The sequence below is a fragment of the Protomyctophum bolini genome, assembly GCF_963924005.1.
Source record: "Protomyctophum bolini genome assembly, chromosome: 1".
NCBI classification, from domain to species: Eukaryota; Metazoa; Chordata; class Actinopteri; order Myctophiformes; family Myctophidae; genus Protomyctophum; species Protomyctophum bolini.
This window is the reverse complement of record NC_137862.1, coordinates 17664438-17685300: the sequence shown is the minus strand read 5'-3', so window position 1 is coordinate 17685300 and position 20863 is coordinate 17664438. Positions and strand designations below refer to the sequence as shown.

At 42.9% G+C, this 20863-nt stretch overlaps 1 protein-coding gene across 2 annotated transcripts in view; it reads left to right on the top strand.

Moving 5' to 3' along the window:
• The window catches only part of mmp2 (matrix metallopeptidase 2), a 34450-nt gene extending 13615 nt beyond the window's left edge, over positions 1 to 20835 (top strand). Inside the window, exons 6-13 of one of the 2 annotated variants that reach the window (XM_080767108.1) lie at positions 3055 to 3228; positions 5451 to 5624; positions 7288 to 7443; positions 8392 to 8545; positions 13840 to 13976; positions 15949 to 16108; positions 16627 to 16736; positions 19688 to 20835. In XM_080767108.1, the coding sequence (XP_080623234.1) occupies positions 3055 to 3228; positions 5451 to 5624; positions 7288 to 7443; positions 8392 to 8545; positions 13840 to 13976; positions 15949 to 16108; positions 16627 to 16736; positions 19688 to 19791 (1169 nt within the window). In that variant the 3' untranslated portion in view covers positions 19792 to 20835. Of the gene's footprint in view, positions 1 to 3054; positions 3229 to 5450; positions 5625 to 7287; positions 7447 to 8391; positions 8546 to 13839; positions 13977 to 15948; positions 16109 to 16626; positions 16737 to 19687 lie in introns of both variants that reach the window. The other variant, XM_080767107.1, reaches the window with a different exon arrangement.
• The last annotated feature ends 28 nt before the right edge of the window (positions 20836 to 20863 follow it).

Genomic DNA, 20863 nt, shown 5'->3' with positions numbered 1-20863 from the left:
CACCTTTGAGCATAGATCAGCTGCATTTGTAAAGATATGATCAATACAGGTGGAGGAGATGCCATTTATTATTTGTGTTCTTGTTGGCTTGTTTGCTAACTGTGTTAAATTGTATGTATCTGCAATAGCATGGAGGGTTTTCTTAAGTGAGCATGTTGGAGAGAACCAGTTCATATTCATATCTGCAGGTATATACAATTCCCTATTACTGTCTGATGCTCTGTCCACCATCAATTTACAATTTACAATTTAGGCATTTAGCAGACGCTCTTAATCCAGAGCGATTTACATTAAGCAAGAACAAAAGCACCATCTCACATACACTGCTGACTACTACTGAGAATTGGAATCCGGTAGTCTGTAACAGCAACACAGCAATATAGGTTTAATATTAGGCAAGTGGACTTAAAATATAAAAAAATATAAAAAGCCACACCCCCACCATGAATATTTCTGTCTCTCCTGTAGATATTATACCCATGTACCATAAATTCCTTATCACATGTTTCATCTAAATGTGTCAGATATGGCAAGTATTCTATATCAGGGGTGCCCAAACCTTTTTCACTGAGGGCCACATACAGAAAAATATAGGAAGGGCTGGGCCACTCACTAGAGATGAGGTATATCACCTCACCTGTCGTGTATTAAAGCAGGGTTTACTGCACAATGTTGTTGGCATGGCGCTGCGCCATGCTTGAAATAAATCGTGCCATGCCAAGCTGCCAAAAAAAAAGAAAGAAAAAAAAAAAAGAAGGGGGGCTATTGAATCATGGTGTGTGTGTGATATGAAATGTCCAGTACCTCCCCCAGTGCCACCCCAGTGTCTGCCCAGTGGCTCCCCAGTACCTCCCCAGTACCTCCCCAGTGTCCCCTGAGTGTCTCCCCAGTGTCCCCTGAGTGTCTCCCCAGTGTCCCCTGAGTACCTCCCCAGTGTCCCCTGAGTACCTCCCCAGTGTCCCCCTGAGTACCTCCCCAGTGTCCCCTGAGTGCCTCCCCAGTGTGCCCCTGAGTGCCTCCCCAGTGTCCCCTGAGTACCTCCCCAGTGTCCCCCTGAGTACCTCCCCAGTGTCCCCTGAGTGCCTCCCCAGTGTGCCCCTGAGTGCCTCCCCAGTGGCTGCAGTTTCTCCCCAGTGTTTCCCCAGTGCCTCCCCAGTGTGCCCCCAGTGCCTCCCCATTGTCTCCCCAGTGCCTCCCCAGAGGCTCCCCAGTGCCCCCCCAGTGTGCCCCTGAGTGCCTCCCCAGTGCATATAGATGATTAAACTCATAAGAGCCAATGCAGTGAAGTTACTGACCAAAAGGTTTTAGCTTTCTTTTGTTTGGAGACGGTCCTAACATAAATCGTGCCATGCCAAGATGCCAAAAAAAAAGGAAAAAAAAAAAAAAAAAGGGGGGCTATTGAATCATGGTGTGTGTGTGATATGAAATGTCCAGTACCTCCCCCAGTGCCACCCCAGTGTCTGCCCAGTGGCTCCCCAGTACCTCCCCAGTACCTCCCCAGTGTCCCCTGAGTGTCTCCCCAGTGTCCCCTGAGTGTCTCCCCAGTGTCCCCTGAGTACCTCCCCAGTGTCCCCTGAGTACCTCCCCAGTGTCCCCCTGAGTACCTCCCCAGTGTCCCCTGAGTGCCTCCCCAGTGTGCCCCTGAGTGCCTCCCCAGTGTCCCCTGAGTACCTCCCCAGTGTCCCCCTGAGTACCTCCCCAGTGTCCCCTGAGTGCCTCCCCAGTGTGCCCCTGAGTGCCTCCCCAGTGGCTGCAGTTTCTCCCCAGTGTTTCCCCAGTGCCTCCCCAGTGTGCCCCCAGTGCCTCCCCATTGTCTCCCCAGTGCCTCCCCAGAGGCTCCCCAGTGCCCCCCCAGTGTGCCCCTGAGTGCCTCCCCAGTGCATATAGATGATTAAACTCATAAGAGCCAATGCAGTGAAGTTACTGACCAAAAGGTTTTAGCTTTCTTTTGTTTGGAGACGGTCCTAACAAGTAGGGTAAAAATGTGGTAATTTATAGTTTGCCCTTCTTTAAATCTGATGTGATTGTATTAAAATAGATTTTTTTCCACATTCAGGAGTGTAGTTTATATGTTTCTACTATGTCTAGAAAGTGTGGTCCTAACGAGGTAAGCAATAACCTGAAAAAAAAGTGTGGTCCTAAGTAGGTAAGTTATACGAGTATGTGTGTGTGTGTGTGTGTGTGTGTGTGTGTGTGTGTGTGTGTGTGTGTGTGTGTGTGTGTGTGTGTGTGTGTGTGTGTGTGTGTGTGTGTGTGTGTGTGTGTGTGTGTGTGTGTGTGTGTGTGCGCGTGCGTGCGCATGCATGCATGCTTCTCTGGGGAAAATCACAGAAACCGCTGGACCAATCAGTGCCAAACTTCTTGTGCACACTGGCAGTAGACTAACTTTGTATCACCATTCACGACTAACCTTTTTCCACATATGCTTTATACTTTTTTGAAATATTTAACTTTTGAATTGGAAATCAAATAGGCCTCTGATTTGGTTGAACCCTTGCCCAAAGTTGAGAGTCATACACATCACAGATACAAACTGACTACACGATTACTGACGTCACAGACTGGCCTCTTGAAGTCCAAACCCCACATTGGAGCCACACCGTTCCCATTAGAATAAAAGCTTTATTGTCACATCACGTGTTTACAGGTGTGAAAAAGTGATGAAAGTTGTTTCATCCACGATCCACGAAGCTCCATTGTTTCTGTTGTTTCCAGAAAGAAGAAGAGGGGGAGGGGGGATTTGAAAGACAAATCAACAAGCATATCCATCCGGTACACAGTATGTACATGAGATATTAGACATTAAGGTGCAAAAAGATACAAAACAATTACTGTACATGGCAACAACAACCCCAAAAGAGGTTCACGGATTGAAAGGTATAGTTACGTATAGGGGTTCCTGGTCTAAATGGGTTAAACCTTAAACCGTGTCTCTGCAAGAGGTTAGCCATCTATGAGAGGGTCTGTGTGAGTGTCTGTGTGCTGTGTCTGTCTGTGTCTGGAGATTGTCATCAAAGTGTTGACATACCTTGCTTTGTTCATGTGTATGCACAGTGCTGTTCACCCTGGGTGGAAACGCCAATGGAGCTCCGTGTAAGTTCCCCTTCAACTTCCAGGGGACCAAGTATGACGGTTGCACCACTGAAGGCCGCGACGATGGCTACCGCTGGTGTGGTACCACTGATGACTACGACCGCGATACCTCCTACGGGTTCTGCCCTGAAACCGGTGGGTTGGATAGACTACTCTCTGTCTCATGCCTCTCACTTGCATACGCAAGATCATTATCGTATTTGACAAATTAATTCAGATTCTTCTAAGCTTCTTTTGGAAATACTTCGCCCATCCATGATTGACTTGCACTGTTTTGCTATAGTAAAAGAGCTGTTGCATGGAAACCATAATCTGAGAATTAAATCAATATTCTTGTATGCTTATATGTGAGTGAAAGTTGTGTGTATGTGTTTGCGCTCGTGTGCATGCGTTTGTGTGTATGCGTGTATGTGTGTAAGCTATGTTTGTGCATGCCTGAGGGTGTTCTTGTGTGTTTATTTGCTGTACAGTGCACAATGCTTCTCCGTACTGCTTGATAGGAATGTTCCATCTGTGGTTTTCATTCTTGCTAGTGGTTTACTGAACGGTTGTAAAAGTATTTTACTGTGCAATAGCTCCGTCATTTTCCATTTGGTCACTGGGGCTGGCCGCTCTTGGGTTGTGATGCTGTGGAGAGTATAGGCCAGAGTGAGAGAGAGAGAGAGAGAGAGAGAGAGAGAGAGAGATATTAAAGGTGAAATCTTTCAAGACCTTTCAAACAATTTAAACATTTTATTATGACAAACACTTTGCAGTACTTCAAATATATAGGGAGAGAGAGAGAGAGAGAGAAAGAGAGAGAGAGAGAGATGGTATGAATTTGATGTGCATGGTGAATAAACAAAAACCTAAGAGAATTGGGTCTGAACAGCTTAACCACTTAACATGCAGTGTTGATATCTAGTGCATGTAATTAAAAAAAAACATGGTGGTCAAATAATTGGAGGGGGGTCTTCATAACTTTAGGATTTTGGACACGCAACTTGCATTATTTTCAAATGGGGTAGTATTACAGTTCATCTGCAATTTTGTGTGTGAAATCCAGTAGCAGTTGAGAGCCAACATCAACATCCTCAGCTTTCTGCAGTATAGTAGACAAAGTATATGCTCAAGTAAATACTCAAGTATTCAAAAGTACAAATTACAAAGTACTGTACATTTTCAGAAATACTGACAATAGTACATATACAGTGTGTCACGTTGTGAGTGGTTACGTTTCGGTCCCAAGAGCCCCTTCCTAAAAAATGTAGTGGACGTTAAAGTACAATATTATTTCTATTTGAGCCCAAGAGAAAGAGATGGATACAGGATGTAATACTATTGGGATCTGATTCTAATTGCCTGGGATTGCAGCTGTATATATATTGTGAGCACTGAGCGGACACCAACACACAAGGCAGGATCAGAGTTGGCCACCACGGCCGTTTATTATGATAAGTGCGCTTCAGGCGCACGGCATTAAATGCAAACTCAGAGTGTATCTTTAAACAACAGAAATCTCTGCCGTCTGTCACACAGGCAGGATTGGGCGGTCAGTTAGGGTCCTTTTCCCTAACTGGGCTTAGTGCGCCCTAATATAAATCACACTCAGAATGTCCCCGGGTTTGACAGGTACTTCGTTCCCTGTTTGTCAATATTCTCCCGGGGAAGTGGAACTCTCTCTCTCTCTGTGGTCACTATAGATTCGTCCGGGGCGGTGGGTTACCTATAGAGGAGGAGAAATACAGACTTTAATATGACGCTCATATTAATATGGATATGTGCCTGGTGTGAGAGGATGGGTGAGATATCGCTTACCGCCGAGCATGCCCGAACTGTCCCTCTCAGTAGTCAGTGGGGAATGAGCTCAGAAGCAGTCAGTCCTTCCCCCTGGAAGGTGGCGTAGGCGCGTTCACTTGGCCTTGAGCCAGTAGGTAGGCGGGGTAGTACGTCTGTTGAATGACGAGGCCGAGTAGGCGTCTTCTTCTTGGCTGCGTTCTGCCTCCTCCCCACTGGCTGTCTGGGCTACTATGCTCACCTGGTGGCTGGTTGCCTAGCGACACCCCACAATATATATAATATAAACAACGACAACATCACAAAACAGATTTTGCCAAACAGAAGATTATCTGTCTGTGAAAGAAAGCATGTTGGGAATTTCCCTTTTTCGTTTGGTGCCTGGCATATTAGTTATTGATTCTGTGCGCCTTGTGTATGCTTTAATGGTGCCATTTCCAACATCTGCAAGTATTTCACAGTGCAATACAAAATGTCAAAACACTCTTTTGGTGAGCACTGCGGCATGAACAGCTATAGTTCAGACTGGTGACTAATCTGAAACGTGTCTCTGAAACGTGTGACTGGATGCCTCCATACAGCCATGTCAACAGTGGGAGGGAACTCAGAGGGAGCTCCTTGTGCGTTCCCCTTCACGTTCCTGGGAGACACCTATGACGCCTGCACTGCCTCTGGACGCAGTGATGGCAAGATGTGGTGTGCCAGCACCAAGAGCTACGATGACGACCGCAAGTGGGGCTTCTGTCCCGACCAGGGTAAGAAGCATGAGCCACGGGTTCAAGATGCATATAATGCACATCATTGTCTTTGTTGTAACTCACTTTGAGTCCCAGGTGGGTGGGATTTTCCAATTAGGACACAAGTGAGAATTGCAGAAAGTTAGACTGTCACAGGAAACAAATTTCAATTAGATTTACAGTACAGTACAGTACACACTTGTTTTGGATGTGAGAGTCACAGCAAAACCAAAACCATAAGCGCCATCCATTTGGCATTCCAAGACCCAGACTCACCACCACTGTGGTACCAAGTACATTGTGTTATATTCTTTTTTTTTTTTTTATCCCACGGTTTTGGAACCGTTTTTGTTCCAGTTCTGTCATCTGTCATTTATTTTAGCCCTTCACTATATCCCACCCCAAAAAGCAATTGTCCAATGCTAATCCAAATAGTTTAACAACTGTTGCTATGCAGGTCAAGCTTTCACCACCTCATAGCTGTCAGTGTTATTTTGCATGGCCGTGTTGTTGAACATATACACTTAACGTCGGGAAAGTTTCATGCGTGACCCACCCAGGTGATGGCAATAATACTAATGACTGTAGTCGCACGGTTGTGCAACACGGTTGCACGGTTGTTGTTAAAAGTTGAGTTCTCCCTCTTTAAATAATGTCATGCAAATGTGTCCAGTGCATAGCCTACTGCAGGCCTTGTTGACTAGATTTAGAAGAGCATTTTGATGCTCTTGCTGCTGAAATGATGATCGATTAATTGTATGGAGAAATCCCATCATTACTTGCGCAAGTACTAGTTTCGCCCAGGACGATATTTGATGCGTATGCACCGTCCCAGCAAATGATGCATATGCACCGTCCCAGCAAATGATGCATATGCACCGTCCGTACCAGCAAATTACGTAATGACTACTTGTGCCTGATACGGCAGTGGTGCCAGATTACATACATGTTTACATAGGAGCATTACCTTTAATCCTCCCAACACTAAAACATATCGTCATTACGTCACCATCGAAAACCAATTACACTCTGGCATTGGGTCCTTTAATCCACATCTTTATTACGTCATATGCTGGGACGGTGCATACGCATCAAAAGTCAGATGAGTATACGTGATAACTATTTTATTTCAGTTTATATACCTTTTTGTTTCATCGGATATCGATGATTTATTTTTCTTTGAGAAACTAAAAAGGGATCCAGAATAATTCTAAATTGATTAAACTGTAATTATTTTATAGATAGAAACTTGTACCATACTTCATAATACTACTTTTTTACATGCATAAAGTAGGTAGGTAGCAAATAGCTAAACCTAATAATTCAACATTTCAAACGTTCCTTCACAGAGAAGCTGAGATTTGACAGTTTGTAGCGGTCGACAGTACTTGTGCAACAAGCAAGTAGGCACTCGACAGAGTGCAGTTCTAGTTTAACATGCATCTCTATGGGGGAGAAGGACAGCGTGCCCTGTCTCCTCGCTCATAACGTGCCTATTGGACAAGAACGGGTTGGGGAGGGACTTAGCGAAGGGCTAATTGCTTTTTACATACAGTAAATGCAGATTTTGTAAAAAAGTTTAAAAATTCTTCAGAAGCTTGGGATGCAAAATTAACATATTTTTACATCTCTGGCACAAATATGCAAGAAATGTGAAGGTAATTTAGTTGATTATTTCCAGGCTACAGTTTGTTTCTGGTTGCGGCCCATGAGTTTGGTCATGCCCTGGGCTTGGAACACTCTCAAGACCCTGGTGCACTGATGGCTCCGATCTACACCTTCACCAAGGACTTCAGGCTGTCTAATGATGACATCAAAGGCATCCAGGAGCTCTATGGTGGTGAGACAAAATTCTTCGTTTAACCACTTAAACGCTAAATACTTCACTGAAAGGTGTTCTGTCTATGGCCCCTTCAAATCGCTTTACCAGAAAAAGTTAACTATAACAAAAAACTATAACCACAACCCGTTGGGAACATCTGCTATTATTACCTAATATGATGCCCAGGCCAGAATATAAATGCTAAGTTCAAGTGCCATGTGTAAATAAGTAAACCTTGCCAGATCACGTGGCCCATAGGGTAGGAGCCTATCTCCTGTTTCTGTACCACGAGGCGGCTTGATGTCCAAGTACAACCCCTAGTAGACATGACTCTAGTGCACTGTCTGGTTCCCAAACTTCCCAAGCCTGTGCCCCAAAAGAGAAATTTGATGTCTCCTGGGACCCAAACTAGTGAAAATAGCAGATCTACAAGCTCACAACTGAGGGACTTTGGTATGACCTGGGTAAGGAATCAAACCATGACCTCCCAATCTCAGGGTGGGCAGTGTAACCACAAGGTCACTGAACTGGTATCATCGTTGTGTGTTATAAGCATAAGATTTGTGCTCCTTAGAAACGGACAGTCTGGAGACTAGAGATTGCAACATTGTGTTGCTCCCAGCTGTTTTGGGTTTTAGGTTTGGGCGTGCACAGGGAATGTAATCTTGTCTGTGGAAAATGTTTAGTCAGGCAGGTTTTGTTTATTTGGCAATAACGTTAAGTAACTTATGTTGAGCAATCTGTAAATTAAACTTGATGATCAGGCACAAAAAGAGTAAATTATTACTATAAATTATTATTATTATAAAAGATTATTTGCATGCTTGGCAACAAAACTAAACCAAAGAGCCATTAAAAACTCTCGTATGAAACCAACGTTTTTAAATTAATATTGTCGTGTTGGAGCATGAATGTATCGTTCAAATTGCTAATATTCTGGGCTGGCCAATGTTTCACTGATAGGTGGTGGTGGTGGTGGTGGTGGTGGTGGAACCAATCCAGACGAACCCCTGCCCCCCACCCAGGGTCCTGTCACTCCCATGGACATCTGCAGTGAGCCGGTGGTGTTTGATGCTGTAGCACAGATCAGGGGAGAGACATTCTTCTTCAAGGACAGGTAGGCCTAACAGAATCAAAGGAAACTCCAACTAGACTGTAGGTGGTTGTTAATATGATGCAGTTTAGGTCAAGGTATAGGTGACCAATGACAATACTACAGCCTACTACATTTGTGGTTTTATCATATCCAGTGTTTCATTTTGTTAATATATATATTTTGAAACTATTCCACTGTCTCATCCTCTGCATCAAGCATCTTTATGTCAATTGAGACAGGAGGTCTATCCACGGTGATTACTTGCTGGATGTTTTGCTTTGTTACAAATACCAGACATGTAGTTATGTTAAAATACAGAATACTTGGTAAACCACTTTAACCCCGTGTAAATTGTTTTGGCCAATTTTAAAGTACAAGCTGTGAGCTTTACAAAGTAAAAATGTAAAATGGTTAAATAGAAAATGTGGGTTTTCATACCAAAGTACTTTTTCTTACATAGATTGTAACAGTAATATATCAAATACAGTACAGCCCCAAAATTGCACATGACTCAAGCATCTTTCTGGTTGGCCCCAATATGACAGCGATGTCGGTGTAACGCAGTGTCTAAGTATATTATGTCTATGACCTGACCAACCTGTAGAACAGGGCTCCAGAATACATCCATTTTGGCCGCACATAAACCCAAATATCTGTCCAGTGCACTTTATTATTATACATTCTGGAAACTGCCAGCCAATGGAGACAGTCTGCACTCCAGTTTGCACTCCAGCGGCACACCGGGGGCGTGGCTTGCCCAAAGTTACCATATGCTCCCAAATCCCGCCTCATTGACTGTCTGCCAATCAACTTCTGTGTCTCGTCTTGGTACGATTGATGCACAACTACCGTGTCACCCCTCCCACGAGTACCTACCCCAACTCTACCCAGAGTCATGTTAGTCCGCGTCAGCCAGTCCATGGTAATAAAAAGGTTGGGAATCCCTGGTCTAGGCAGCCCTCAGAGGCACCGTGAAGGAATCTAACCGCATTGTCCACAGTGGTGGGAAGGAACGTTAACTCTGCACCCGGGTTGAACCCTCTCTAAACTTATCAAGACGTTGGCTTTGTTGTATGTCTTTTCTGAAGGAACGTTAACTCTGCACCCGGGTTGAACCCTCTCTAAACGTATCAAGACGTTGGCTTTGTTGTCTGTCTTTTCTGTAATCTATGCACAGGAAGAAACACACAATCACAACCAAATGTAACATAGCAAAACAAAGAAAGTGGGATTTCACAACCCAGATCATAGCCTAATCATTTCCCCAGGAGGTAGGTTTATTGTTGTAGATGCTTGTAAGCTTGTGTTTACTGGGCTGACTTCAACTCGAAGAAGAGGCTTTCTTTGTCAATCTCTCTCAGTTTCTTAAAGCTTTGGTCTAAATGCTTCCTGACTGTACTTCCCCCTTAGGGAGTTGAGCTCTGCCAGCCACCACAACAGCTGAATTCTTTTAAATGACAAATCGTTTCTGATCAGCTCTAACCCAAGCAACAGTGTGACTACTGTCCTGAATCGCGGACCCTATTGTTTTTGTTGGAGCTCCTTAACTAGCTCTTGTGTTTCCCAAACAGTGGGACGGGATCCATTATGTGGGTCACCGACCCATTGTTTTGGGCCTGGAGTAATATCCATTTATTTGTGTATATCTCTTTGTTATTATTATGCCATGCCTTACCCGCCAGTATTAAACATCCGTGAAATACTCATTTAGGAGCTTCCACTATGGGCTCCATTGTACGCCATTCTTTATCTGCAAGTAATAGACATTTTCCGTGAATTACGCATTTAGGAGCTTCCACTGTGCGTAAACGTTATCTTGCGGCCACACAACCCACTATTCATTTTGCGGACACCTATATTTGCGGGTGGAGGTGTGACTGCAGGCGTGTCGATGCGCTTTCCCTATATTTGCTATCTTATGGTGCTAGCTCACAGGTTTAGGACAACGGAAAGTGCCTTTTCAAACCACCCGTAATGCGAATCCGTTGAGCTGCCTTGGCTTGACGTATGCATGTTGATGCAATCCGTTGAGCTGCCTTGGCTTGACGTATGCATGTTGCAAATTAACATTCACAGCTCAGAGGTCTCGTTCTGTCTTAATTCTCCACAAATCTGTGATTGTAATTTCCCGCAAGTAATAGACTAATTGTCTTTTGACACGCTGTGGAACTCCCTCTCACCAATACAGTTCTTGCCATAATCCAATAAATATTTCATGTGTCAATATTTAAAACAATAACCATGCAGTACCTTTGTGTGCTACTGTAAATGCATAAAGCTAATTACTACAAAGTATGTAATGAAACGTCATCAAGGTTTAGTTATGAAATCTGGGAACCCATTGGCAAACTAGTTGACGTGAGTCAACAGTCTGTCTCAGGAGACTAAGTTATGATCGAATTATGACACACAAAAGAAATTACTTCATAACTGCATTATATTTTCACCCCAGGAACGGGACTTTCTGCTAATTCAGGGCAAGGGATTACTCCAGCATACTGTTATTTGCAGCTGGACCGTTGTGACAGATGTTTAACCACTTAAACCCCTGTAGTCTGAGAACTGGACTTGAGTTACAACTATACTTTGACCATTTTTTCCGTCTATACCAAATCTCTTTGCCAAAAATAGCTGATTTACAACCTAGATCGGCTATTTTTGGCTAATGTTCCCGCAATAATATGTACACCGGCCGTTCAACTGGTTAAACTTGCTGTGAGCTCTGGTTTTCTTATTTATTTTTATTTTTTTAGCTGAAAGATATTTACTGAAATTTAGAAAATTGTAACAGAATGATTGCATTTAATTGGTTTGTGTTTTCTGGCTTTTGTAGAATCACACAAGGCTTTTGCGTGACAAGCTATCAAGCAAGCTGTGTGATCCCCGCTATGAAATGTGAGAAAATAGGGCCTTCAAGCACGCTGACCCAGAGGCACTGCGCAAAATGGGGAGAAGAGAGGGAGTCTGGAGGCAATAACATTCCCCTTTCCAAAGTTAGAGATGAGTAACGTTTCGGTGCATTGCCTGTTGCTGGAACCGACACTTAGACTGAGTCGTAATGAGCTGCCTCAAGGCCATGTCAGGTCCTCTGGCTGTAGAGCAGCAAAACAAGTCAACTTTTATATCGGCAGATAAAAGCCAGTGCACTTTGGGCTTCAGCGAAAGTTCACAGGCGTCTGTGATGTTGTAAAAGAACATTCAGGATTCCCCCTCTCTGTCCTGGCTCTGCGTATTTATGTTTGGACAAATCTGGACGTGATGAGACAAATAACACTGAAAGTTCTCACTGAGCTCAGTATAAAATACCATTTATGTCTGTCTGGAGGCTTTAGAGGTGAGATGGTATAACATCTGCTGTCCAACCAGCTGATTCTGTTGACTGTGTTTATTCTTACAGGGACAGATACAACCACATGTTTCCAAACTCTCTGATGCATTGTAGTATGGGTTACATGTCCTTGCAGTTTTAAGAACTGTTGGATTGGACCAAAAACCCTTTGACTAATCAGTTTACACGCTGTTGATGCTATAGCCAACTACGGTTTTGGACAGTTTAAGGCACTGCTCTTACACAATTCACAGGTAACCCTATCCCTAACCCTAACCTCACACAAAGCCACGTAGTCGGAATTATCGGCAGTCCCTGTCTCACACTGTATGTCGGGAATTAACCACATGAATCTTAGCATCCCTATTCTTGTCATGTCATAATAGCCTACTAGCCTAGGCAAGTTCACAACGCATCAAATTGCAACAAGTTGTGAGCTAGTAGATGAGTTATGTTTCCGTGAAGAGATTTGGTATAAAGGGGACACTAAGTATAGACTCCTGGATGACCTTGGTCAATTGAGTACTGTATATATTTAAATGGTCAGACCACGAGTCACATCCTCCTACGTAGATCTTGTCTACTCTGCCAGACACATACCGTAAGTAGCAAGCTGACCCATCATTTGATGGTCGGGTTTTATGTGAAAGAGGTTGGAAAATCACTGGCTGACACTCGCTGGCTCACACTTGTGGTCTGAAGACAAAAGTTTTATTTCCCCTTAAGCAACTATCAACCAGTTCTCTTGATTCCATGTGACGGACTTGATTAAAAACGTTTGGGGATATCTGCTTTGCGTCTTCATATTTATTCATTATCACAACTTAACCCCTTTGTGACGGGCAGCGCTTGCTCTGTAAAATAGGTCAGTGGAAAAGATTTTGGGAAGCTGCTGTTGTTGTGCAGCTGTGTATTGGAAATCCGGGCAAGATGGGTCTTGTTCCGCTGGCGTCGGCAGCCCTGGCCCTAACGAGGACCAGATGCTCATGAATCAGGCCATTGTGGCTGACTAGGGCCAGTGAAGCACTTGTACTAACCCCCTGCCCCCCCCCCCTCATCCCTCCCTCTCTCTCTCTCTCTCTCTCTCTCTCTCTCTCTCTCTCTCTCTAAATGGTCTGCATTTATATTGCACCTTTATCCAAAGCTCTGTGCAATGTGCATTACACCCAGTTACACCCAGATGGGAGAGGCAACCATGCAAGGCACCAATCTGCTCATCGGGAGCAGTTAGGGGTTCAGTGTCTTGCTCAGGAACACTTTGACAGGAAGGTCAAACCGGGGACCTTCTACTTCCCAGTTCCCAAAAGCTCTTCTTCCTGCTTCACTGCCGCCCTTTGTCTCTGTCTGTCATTCTCTCTGTTGCTCTTTCTCTCTCTTGCTCGCTCACTCTGTTATCATGCCCTCTTCCCCAAGGGGTGTAGTGCTGTTTGTTTAAGTACGGGAGTGCACCTATGAGGAGTACTACGCATGCGTGGCTGCTTGTTTCGAAGGTTATGTAACCACTGTGTGGTAGTAGTCATACAGTCGGTTGGGTTAGAGAATTAAAATAATTCAGCTGTTGTGGTGGCTGGTAGAGCTCAACTTCCTAGGGGGAAAGTACAGTCTAAGAGAGTTTTTAGACCAACTCTCAGTGCTGAGAGAGTTTGACAAAGAAAGGCTCTTCTACTTGAAACCAGCCACTAAACATTCTGTAAGAATATAAAGGTCATTCAAAAGGGAAAAAGGGTATACTGGCTTTATTAGTCATTTCATAATGTTGAGTATGGAGATGACGTGATTATATGAATACGAAAACATTGGTGACAGTATGCTTTATTTCCAACTGTAGGGTATCATCATGGACGGGGTAACAAATCATAATAAACACTAATCAGTAAACTACCACTGCTAATATCATGAAACGTGTTTGATTGAAAGGCCTTGGCCTCTTTAATAATAATAAGTAATAACTTCCACTCATTCCTTTCATCCACTCTTCCTCTTCCAGGTTCCTCTTCAGGTCAGTGAACTTCAGAAGCAAGCCCAACGGACCCATGCTGGTGGCCACCTACTGGCCAGACCTGCCGGTCAAGGTGGACGCTGCCTACGAGAGCCCGATGGAGGAGAAGACCATCTTCTTTGCAGGTACACAACAGATGAAGATGCTTTCATTCCAGAGCAATGATTCTCACCCTTTTGTAGCTTAATTGTTACAGGAATCCCAGTTTGATATGCATTAAGGCACGGACCACCATCTGATATCTTGGGAACCAAAACTACTCCATAAAACCTGGGCCATACGTTGATAACCAGTGTACTACAACAGGGTTTTCCAAACACTGGGTTGGAGCCCACGTTTGGGTCACAGACTCATTTTTATGGGTCACGACTTGAGTAAATATGTTTTTTTTTAATCTCTCCCTTCAAAAGATTTTCAGGAAAGAAAATAATAAAATAAAAATACACTTCATAAATTTAAAAAAAGTAGAAGAATAAAAAAAGGATTCACTTTGCGGGTCCTGGAGAGACATCAACTTTCTCTTTCGGGTCTCTTGTTAAAATGATTGTGAACCAACCACTGTTCTAACAGGATCTAGTTGCTTTTGCGTCACTTCAAGCTCTAAGGTGACCAGAGAAACAGCCGTTATTCCATTTCCATGACTAATGGATGGCATTCCTTTGTCTGATTTCCCCTGCTGTAGTGATGGTCCATTTATAAGAACTGTAACATTAGGATGAGTAGAAACATTAGCAGGGTATGGTTGTATGTGGTGCTCGCTCTTGGACACTTTAACCCATTTTGGACTGAGGTCAATAAAAAAAAGGCTTCTAAATCCTAACATCTTTCTGAAAAACTATGGATGTCTTGATACACTTTTTTCGTTCCCCATCCGATCCCGATACCACAATTTCTGTAACATTAAAAGAAGAAAATCCAAGGCACTCTGTTCCAGTGAGGTGAAAAAAGGCTTTTTTTTATTTAAGAGGCATGGCAAAGAACATTACAAAAAGGACCAAAGCGTTTCGGCATTTCGCCTTCGTCAGGGTCCCACCACAATTTCTGTGTTAGCCGATACCGAATACCGATACCAGAGAATAATATGTATACGTACGTATATACTTATTTTATCTTGTGTTGTTAATAGCAAACGCCTCACTCAAATGTGCACTTGAAGTTTGGGCAACTCGAAAGCAAACTCCACCTGCCCCAACATTTTATTTACCTGCCATAGTGTAAACCCCTTACCCCTGTGTCGGATCGGTGGTTAGACTGGTATATTACCGATACCAATATGACCAAATAGGGCCGATACCGATATACTTTTCCGGGACATCTCTATGAAAAACCTATTTGGACACGGACCCCCATCTCAAAATATGTAGTTTCAGGGACCCATAAGCAAAGATTTTAGTTAAAAATGTTCTCTCTGAAATATATATTCAAAGATTTGAGCCACATTTTCACATTTTTCAATAGCTAAAGTATAAAATAATGCTTAAAACACAAAGGGGTTCCCGTCCAGAATAGGTTAAGACATTAGAGTTAGACTGTGGTTATTACTAGTGGTTTAACATGCATGCCTTGCATCGCAGCATCATGACAACCTTCCGGACTCTTGACTCCATTTACATAATATCTTTTCCAGATTGCAGGACACTGAGCGCTGCCTCACTGTATATTTTCCATCATATGTATGCTCAGGGTTGGCTGAGCAAAAGGCTCTCAATATATTCTCCATTTTTAAAGTTTATGTGACATAACCTTTTTTGATTACATACCCAGCCCAAATTATTTAGGCATTTCAGTGTGTCATACACCTTTGCAACATATCTGATTCTGAATAGAGTAGATTTGATGAATTACACTGTAATTCATGTATAAATGCATTATTGTTTGTACATGTCAGTTGGAATAATTCTGCAGGCATTTCATGAGACAAAACACGCACACACACACACACACGCACACGCACACACACACACACACACACACACACACACACACACACACACACACACACACACACACACACAGACACACATTATATTCATTCATTCATTCATGTATTTATTTTGGCTCTGATTTGGTGTCTCAACACCCCTGTCTTTATCCCAGGCAATGAAATGTGGATTTACAAAGCGGACCAGCTGGAGAAAGGCTACCCCAAGAGTATCTCCTCCCTTGGCCTACCCAGTGATGTACAAAACATTGACGCAGCCCTCAGCTTCAGGAAAAACAGGAAGACGTACCTGTTTTCTGGGGACAAGTTCTGGAGGTGAAGAGCAAAGCCTAAATGCACGTCCATAAGCATAAAGGTTGTTTGTTGCAAAGTCCAGGCCTGCGTTGACGATGTTATCATATGTTATTGCTGCCCAGAGTCATGCCTGGTTTCGGTTAGGCTCTTTAGTATGATTGATTTACACTGAACTCTCTTACACAAATACACAATTTCAGTATGGACTTCCTGTAACTCTTTCACTTCCAAGGAAGAGCATGTTTGCTTGCTGAGTCCTATGTTTACATTTAATACCTCCGCATCAATAGGCAGTGAGGCACTTTTGTTGTGTAGTTGTGCTATAAAACTAGGATAACCGCCTATGTAGAAAAATAAAAGAGGAAAAATGTCTTGCAGGTTAGAGGCATGGGGGATGAATGAGAGCAGATAGGTCACTGAGGTCCACCGTAACTAATACCATTTAGATTGTAGAGCCACCCACTTACAGTAATAAAGATGTGAAATATGGTCATACCTATTCAATATACAAATCCATGCACTTCATGATGATCCCTTAGGTACAATGAGGATAAAAAGAAAATGGACCCTGGATTCCCCAAGCTTATCGCTGACTCATGGAATGGAATTCCAGACGGCATCGACTCTGCCTTCAGTCTGAATGGCATTGGTAAGAACACATCTTCATTTATTATCTCCAAATCAGGACATCTTTGTAGGTCTATATATATTTTGTATGTATTTAATGTAGGCATATTACCATGTGTTGTTCATGCTTACTGTAAATCGCTCTGGATTAAGAGTGTCTGCTAAATGCCTAAATTGTATAAGATCAGATAAGAAAGAAAGAAAGAAAGACTGGATCTGGCAGTAAAATCTGTAATTGGTCTCTCAATAAGTGTATGTATAACCCTGCAGGGTTTTTGTGAATAAATTCTGTTATCAATGTTAGACAATCTGACTGTAGCAGTCCCGAGTGCCATATATATAATTAATCCAAGAGCCATATAGATATATTTCGATATGTATGGCTATGACCATAGTTATAATTAAAAAGGGTTAATTAAGATTTATGCAACAAACCTACAGTAGCTACAATATTGATCCTGCAAAACACATACATCCTGCCATATCTTGGGGCATGAGAGGAGTGATCAGGAGTGATTTTTTTCCCGGACCAGCCTTCGGTAACTAACGCTTTCGATGAGCAGAGCAGAGTGAAAGGGCAACCATGAGGAAATGACCACTGGACTTCTGTCTGCATGTGCTGCATTGTCTGCCCATTCATCAGCAGCAGCCTAGCATTCCAATCCTTACCCTGCAATACAATAGACATACAGTAGAGACATAATACTTAGACAAGACTGCAATCAGCGAGTACATACAGTATGCGGCAGGTTATGGTTACAGGTATAATACAAGAAATGTAATGTAATGTAATCACAAGTCAGTGTGTATCATGCTTCGCTCAACTAGAGACTGAGGACATACAGGACAATCTCCCAAATTCTGTTGCTAAAACTGCTCTATGCACAGTATTGGAAAGAAATTGGGCCTCTTTCTTACTTACTTCACAGGTCTTACCACTTATGCTAATTAAGGCTCTGTTCCAGTGGCGAATGGACCTTGCATTAGGCCCCGGTGCAAATACTTTGTTTAGGCCCATAATGGTCCATTTGGTTCCATTTGGTTCCATTTGTACACTCTCAGAGTTACCCATAACATAAGGGACCATTTGAAACCCCCTTGTGTAGCAGTTTTTGCACAATATTATGCACAATATTAGCAACCTGACTCTGTTTGACCAGAATGGAACCGAGCCTTCATTAGTATAACTGGTAATATAAGACCTGTGAAGGAAGTAAGGATTTCTGTCCAATATTGGCTGCTGTGCATAGAGCCTAATGTTGCTCTTCTTAGGCTGTATTCAGCCTAAGAAGATGTAGATCAGATGTAGATAGGTATTTTCTGCAAGCGACACCATCATGCAACAGAATACAAGTTAAGCATTACATTATTCACTCCTGTATCGTTAGCGTGTCGTTACACCAACACATGTAGTTTGATAATGTGTCTGGATACACAAATCGGATCTGATCGCTTGCAAATAAGAGTGTTGACAACAAACCAGATTTGTCTAAACTAAGCCTTTAGGGTCAGTGCTGTCTGATCCAGTTCTCTGCCGTGACATGCCTTGTTTCCAGAGCCCAGGCCGATCTAGCCTAGCCTCTTCATCATGTCTGGCACCATGCCTCCAACAACAACACTGCTCATATACCAGAACTCTTGCGTTGCCATGCAGCCAAAAATGGACTCTTCAGAAGAACTGGGTTGCATAGTGAAGATGTGAAAATAAAACAGTTGACAAGAAGTAGCTCTGAAGCCGGATGGCCTTGTGTCGATCAGAATTTAGATATAGTAGCACATTATCTTGGTTTACTTTTGTATTGTTCATTTAGGATTAGACTTCATCATCATAATAATAATAATAATAATAATATTACTATAAATGCACCAAGTGTGTGTGTGTGTGTGTACATATGTACGTCTGTAATCCACGTAACTCGAGAACCGTTCGCCCCACCTACTTCAAATTCGACACACGCGTTCCACACCCCCACAGGGAGTGCAGTACCTGGTGTCGAGTAGGTCGGAGGACCCACAGTTGTCCAGAACCGCCACAAAAGGCCTCTGCCCGGGCCACAGCTGACATCACAAGGCCTCTGCCCGGACCAGACTCCATATTTGGGCATGCCTAAATACGGGTTCGTCCCACCGACTTCTGACATCATTCTGACATCGGCATAGACTCCATATTTGGGAATGCCTGACAAAGAACTCCATATATGGGCATACCAAGGGATACTGTGTAACTGTGAATGTAACAGCGAGTCGGTACAGTCAGACATTTGGGCTAAAAGGGTAACACAATAAAGTCCTCAAGACTTTTTTCCATTGTGGTCCTATGTATTCAATGCATCAATATAACATAAAAGGCACATGTATGTCTGTATGAACATGAAACTTGAAGAACCCCTTCTGATGGCCCATCAGAGGGACCATCCCCTGCCATAACCCCTGCTCTGTGAGATGGTATGCACAATTTGGCTGATGGCAGTCTACCAGGGATTTTTCCATTACTGCTCAGGCCATTGCTCCTGACATACATACTGTAAGCATCACATAGCACCTCCCCCACATGGTGAGAAAACACATTTATATAGAGAACTTCTGTGCCCCTCCACAGTGGCGCCTCTGTACACTGCCTTATATTAACATTTTGAAAATGAGGACGTCCAACTTTGTGCCTGATTTGTTTCTGTTTTTTCTCAGACGGCAAATTATGTCATATATGCCCCATATATGCCCCATATTGAAGGCTGATTGTACTCCGAGCCTATACTATAAGGAATATTGTTTTTGTCAATTCAAACAACCTTTGTTCCAGCATAAGCGAGAAACATTATAAATTGTTTTTTGTCTTAAGATTAGGTGAGATGAAAGAAACATAAATCCAGAGGTCCAGTGTGGTTTAGGCAGACTGCTCGTTGGCATTTCTTCTGCAACAAATGTTTACAATGAAGAGCTTTAATGTGCAATGCTTGCTCCTTGCTTTCACAGATTACAGCTACTTCTTCAAAGGTGCCCACTATTTCAAATTGGAAGACAGTAGCCTGAAGATTGTCAAGTTGGGAGAAATTACAAAAGACTGGCTCGGGTGTTAAACATTGATGAGATACAGAGCCACTGCCGGCTCTTCCTGGGATGACCTTTGTCCTCATGAGGACCTTGCCATGGAATCGCGCACAGCTAGAGGTCACCAAAGAGTATCCTGTTGCTGGGCTTTCAGGCCCTGCTGCCCCCTTTGCCCTCATGAAGGGACATGCCCTACCCCCTCCAGTGTGTAATATTAGGCTACCCTGAGGCCTTCTACACAGGCTGAACATATGCAACTGGATATATTGATTTATTATTGTGTGATGTTGGCATTGTATTTGTTATGCTGATGCAGATGTGTTATTACGTGGGGCCATCCCCAACCCCCTTAGTTTTTTTTTTTTTTTTTTTTTGTCATAAATTCAGACATCAGGTATGTCCATACTGTGCTGTGAGATATTGCCTATTATGCTAATTTGATTCCCAAGGGCTGGTCTTGTACCATATGAGGGATTTGTGTTGGCTTAGAATTACTTCTATGTCCACAGTGTATAAAGTGCATTTTCTTTTATAAATGCCTTAATGTTTTATTGATTATTAATTGTCTCATTGTTGTGAAATACATTTGAAGTAAAACATGACTTTGCACAATGTCTCTCAACCGAAGATGGTGCTTTAGAAATTGCTAATTTGCATATTAGTATGTATTTTATACTCTGTAACAATGTCCGATTTTTTTTTTTTACGTCAGAAGTTAGTATTCATAGGCACATGTTATTCTTCATTTGGCTAGCACTTTGTATAGACATATACAGGGGAACTGCACAATATGGAGACCCAATTCATTTTCATGGAACCTCCATTTTGCATTTTCCTTCAGTAATGGTACAGAAAAGGAAAAAAAAGGCACAGGTTTGCCTAGAGGCTGTATAGGTTTGCTGCATGATGGAATCATGACCAGAGTACCAGTAGTATTGTTTGATAATCATTTTTATATTCATCTTTATTTCCTTAAGATTTTACTCTGCAGTCATTAGGGTTGTGTTGTGTTTTGTTTTTATGCTTATGCACTTTGTCATTCTGTCGTCAATAAAGATTAATGGTAAATATTGGTTCAGTGATGTGTGTGTGTGTGTGTGT